We start from the raw sequence: 3,898 nt of genomic DNA on the forward strand, positions 1-3,898 counted from the left end.
ACCTATAAAATTCTTGATTTTCTCTCAACTTAACTTTCAAGTCTGATAAATCTAAATACTTTCTGAATTTTATATAGATATAAAGGTATTTAAACAATCATAATCTAAGTTAGATTATTTTTTAATATATCTCTGGATTTTTTTATATTTCTTTCTAATTATTGTAAAATTTTAATTTTGATTATCTTCCCAAAAAAAAATGAAAATCCAATCATATTTACAATGTTTAATACAACTAATTAGGCCGATAGGCCTTCCTTTGAAAGGGACTTTTCGTCGTCCCTTTCTCTCTCATGCTGACACATGGACGGTCGTCCCTTCGTCGTCCTTTTCGACACCTGGCATGTACATTTAACAGGCATTCAGAATCTTACCCACTGCACGAAGGTGGCAGAAATATCCGTAACAAATTCCTGTAATTCCTGAACAAATCGTTACAAATTACTCCCTTCAGAGCCATGTATTTGCCATGTTCGGAGATACCATATTAGATGTTCCAAGTTTGGTGGAACTGGTGCTACTTTCGCATTGTCTCCCCTGCCTTTTAGCAAATGCAGCCAGAAATTTGATATTGCCATGATTGTCATTGCTGGCGCCGCTGCTGCTGCAGGTGTGATCCGAAGGAAATCGGTGCCTCAGACACGTTTTTACCCCGCAAGATTTGCACACATTTGAATTCGCAAAAGTTAGAGTTTCTTTGCAGCGTTTAACAGGGCAACAGGGCGGCTTCTTGATCTTCTTTTCGGGATTACAGTTTCCTGATTCGGCGTGTTTGCGGAGGGTTAGTGATGGATCCTCGTTGAATACTTGGAATACAGAAGAGGAACAAGCAGGACAGATGTGAACCACGCGGTCACGCATATTAGCGTTTGGGCACTCGTGATCTCTGTATGATTTGTGCTCCGCGCAAAAGAATTTGTCACAGGCGTCGCAGCGGAAAGGCAGGAAATCGAGCTGATTGCATGATTCTTGGTTGCAGTGCTTCCCAAGATCCGGAAACAAAGGCGTACCCTCCATAATTCTATTATTCTCTTACCCTTTGCTCTCAGACAGAAATAACCCTTTCCCTTTTTGTGTGGAATAGGTTAGCATCTGTGGGGTTATGTCGAGTTATTCATAGCTTGCCCCTCGGTGTCGTTATCTAGTATTCTCCTCTTCTTTTGCGAGGTGTGAGTGTATTCTTTCCTTTTGAAATGGTTCTCAACAGCAAGGAAATATATGAAGCTTTACCGATTCTGGTGAGCTCGTCTGTTACTGGTCTAATTTGGGGTTTATTCCCTAAATCTAAGGTTATTACTTTCATTGATATGTAAATGATTTATGTTCAACCCTCATTCATCGGTTCCCCTTTATGAATTAGAGAGATTTTGTTGTATCATGGTTGTGGAACAAACCCTTGAACTCGGGTTTCTCCATGGGTTTTGTTGTAAGGTTTACTCTTCTTTTATGCCAACAATGATTTCAATTCCGAACTTTAAATTCCTGGTTAAATAGTATTATTTGTGTCGGTTTGGATAATTAAAAGTTGTGTGTTTTTAAGAATTTATGGTGTCAGTTAGTAACTGTTAGAATTTCGATACTAATTTTTTCTTATAAATTATTTTCGTTGTGTATGAAAAGTTACAGTTAATGCAATGTTTCTATATGGATTGTTCTCATATTCGGCTTACAAGTTACATTGTTACCACGATTTCAACCTTGGTTACCTTGCGTTCACGAATGTATAGATGTCTGAATTTGTATGTTCAGGGTTAAAATGGGTCAATGTTGTCGTCTAGTTTCATATATATAGTTTGTACCCAGTATCTGTCTTCTGGTGCTTGTCTTAGATTTTTATACAGCATGCCTTTACTTTCTTCCTTAGTGACAATGCACCTTCGTTCCTCTAACAAACAGTTAAGGCACTGTTTTGGATGCACATAGAAGCACACGCTAGCAACCTGTAGAACCGTTGTGGAACTGGAGATTTTGAGGCTTAGTTCAAGGGAATCCGGATCCTATTGAAGATGTAGTATTTTTCATTTTCTTTTCTTGCAAAATGGGAACAGAAATCTGTAATTGTTGCTTTGCAGTTTCGTTTACTTGCAAAAAGGGAACGAAAATCTGGAATTGTTGCCATACTGAGGATGCGCATGTATTCTGTGATCCATAGTGCGTTAATTTAATTTTTTTTGCTCAGTTTTCACTTCTTTAAAATTTCTTTTTCAACTTTTTTATGTCAAAATCAGGTCAGGTCTAAACAGCAGGTGGAATTAAGGTGCTAAACTGAAGAAAGGCAAAATTAACAGATGAAACTGCCATCTCTTAAAGGCATCTCTGATAAGTTCTATTTCAGAACCCTGTTGTGTTTCCCTGAGTCTTTAAATGCCGAGGCGGATTAACACCGTGGAATTGAAGTTTTAACGCTTGAATGCGATCGCTACAGATCCAGTAATTGGATTATTTTTTTAACAAATACATCTTCCTATTCTCAGTTTTCATTAAATTATTTAGAGATAATGGCTCAAGAAAGCAAGAAAAGAGATCACGATGAGACTGGCTGCCAGCCTCCCGAAGGGCCTCTTCTGTGTGCGAACAATTGTGGATTTTTCGGAAGTGCGGCTACAATGAATTTTTGCTCCAAATGCTACAGAGACTTCGTCCTCGACTTCATCAGTCGAACATAGCAATGACAATATTGCGAAGCTGGCTGAGGTTTCTGAACCCGCCTTCCAGTTAACTAATCAGGCAGAATTGGAGGGTTTGCCCGGCTCTTCCAATGGAGAATCAGGCCAGGCCGAAGGACAAGAGAGAGCAAAGCAGGTCCCGACCCGTTGCAATTGTTGCAAGAAACGTGTTGGATTGACAGGCTTCAATTGCCGTTGTGGGAACACCTTTTGTTCTTTGCACCGCTATTCGGACAAGCATAATTGCCCCTTTGATTACAGGGCAGCTGGCCGAGCGGCCATTGAGAAAGCAAATCCTGTTGTGAAGGCGGAAAAGGTAGATAAGTTTTAGTTTGTTTCATATGTCAGCCAATCTATGAAGGTAAGCTAAACCTTCAGAAACAGATTAACAGCCTTTTCTGCTATGGTGTGTGATGATGATTAAAGAGTGGACATCTTTAAGATTTCATTTTATAGTTTGATTTCTTGGAGCCATAAGTGTTTTGTTTGGTGTCTGTGGATTGGATATCTTTCTAAGGATGGCTATCTACACATACTTGTCTTGTGATTAATCTTGTACAGTAATATTTTAGAGGGTCTGGGCTATATTTTCCTGATTTACTCTGAAGTCTAACAGCCACATGTTTTCGAGTTAGCAGGATTATTACCTATTAATCTATGTAACTTGTTTATGTCCATGGAAGAATCAAGTATCATCAGTAGTTAACAACATAAACCTATCATCATTTTTTTACTTGTTTTTTTGTTTCTGAATCTTTTGGATACACTGCTTGTATTTAGAATTTCAATGTTCAGTACTTGCCAATTTGAACCCCTTTAAATCTGGTCTGCCTTAACTAAATAGGATCTGGCTATATGGATGTACTTAGTTACAACCTGATATGCCCTCCAGTTTTTGAATGCGGCTGTTAAAGTAAGTTTTTTGTGTAATATAAGGAGATATTTTTAGTCAGTTTGGGTTTTCTTTTGATTTCAAATGGTCATGTTGTCTGGTTTTAAGTTGCTCTGATTTGAAGAACACGTCAGATGCCGCTTTTTAATTTAAGGACAGATGAACACTGGCCATCAGCTGTTTGAAGGCTGCTTCTTGTCAGTGCTCTGATTTGTCTTAGGTAATGTTGTCTTAATTTCCAGTATTTTTAAGATCTAAATGCAATTTTTTTAATGAGAAATTGAATTAAAAGCAATTAAATTTAGAGCTTCGATATATCCATGAAAGGCTACAATACTAT

The 3,898-nt window shown here is 38.1% G+C and overlaps 1 protein-coding gene and 1 pseudogene across 1 annotated transcript; one reads left to right on the forward strand and one right to left on the reverse strand.

The window, feature by feature from the left end:
- Positions 1–258: 258 nt before the first annotated feature.
- Positions 259–1,030, reverse strand: LOC149236839 (zinc finger AN1 domain-containing stress-associated protein 12-like). The gene has a single exon (XM_089372518.1). It carries the CDS (start codon positions 1,015–1,017, stop codon positions 451–453), a length of 567 nt encoding a protein of 188 aa, XP_089228644.1. The 5' UTR covers positions 1,018–1,030; the 3' UTR covers positions 259–450.
- Positions 1,031–2,222: 1,192 nt separating this feature from the next.
- Positions 2,223–3,119, forward strand: LOC149236840 (zinc finger A20 and AN1 domain-containing stress-associated protein 8-like; annotated as a pseudogene).
- The last annotated feature ends 779 nt before the right edge of the window (positions 3,120–3,898 follow it).

This window comes from Pinus tabuliformis, chromosome 8 (genome assembly GCF_031772625.1).
Source record: "Pinus tabuliformis cultivar Carrire ecotype Pingquan chromosome 8, CPIR1, whole genome shotgun sequence".
NCBI lineage: Eukaryota > Viridiplantae > Streptophyta > Pinopsida > Pinales > Pinaceae > Pinus > Pinus tabuliformis.

What these genes read in the sequence shown, in the direction of transcription:
- LOC149236839 (XM_089372518.1), bottom strand. Translation starts at nt 1,017, where the DNA reads ATGGAGGGTACGCCTTTGTTTCCGGATCTTGGGAAGCACTGCAACCAA.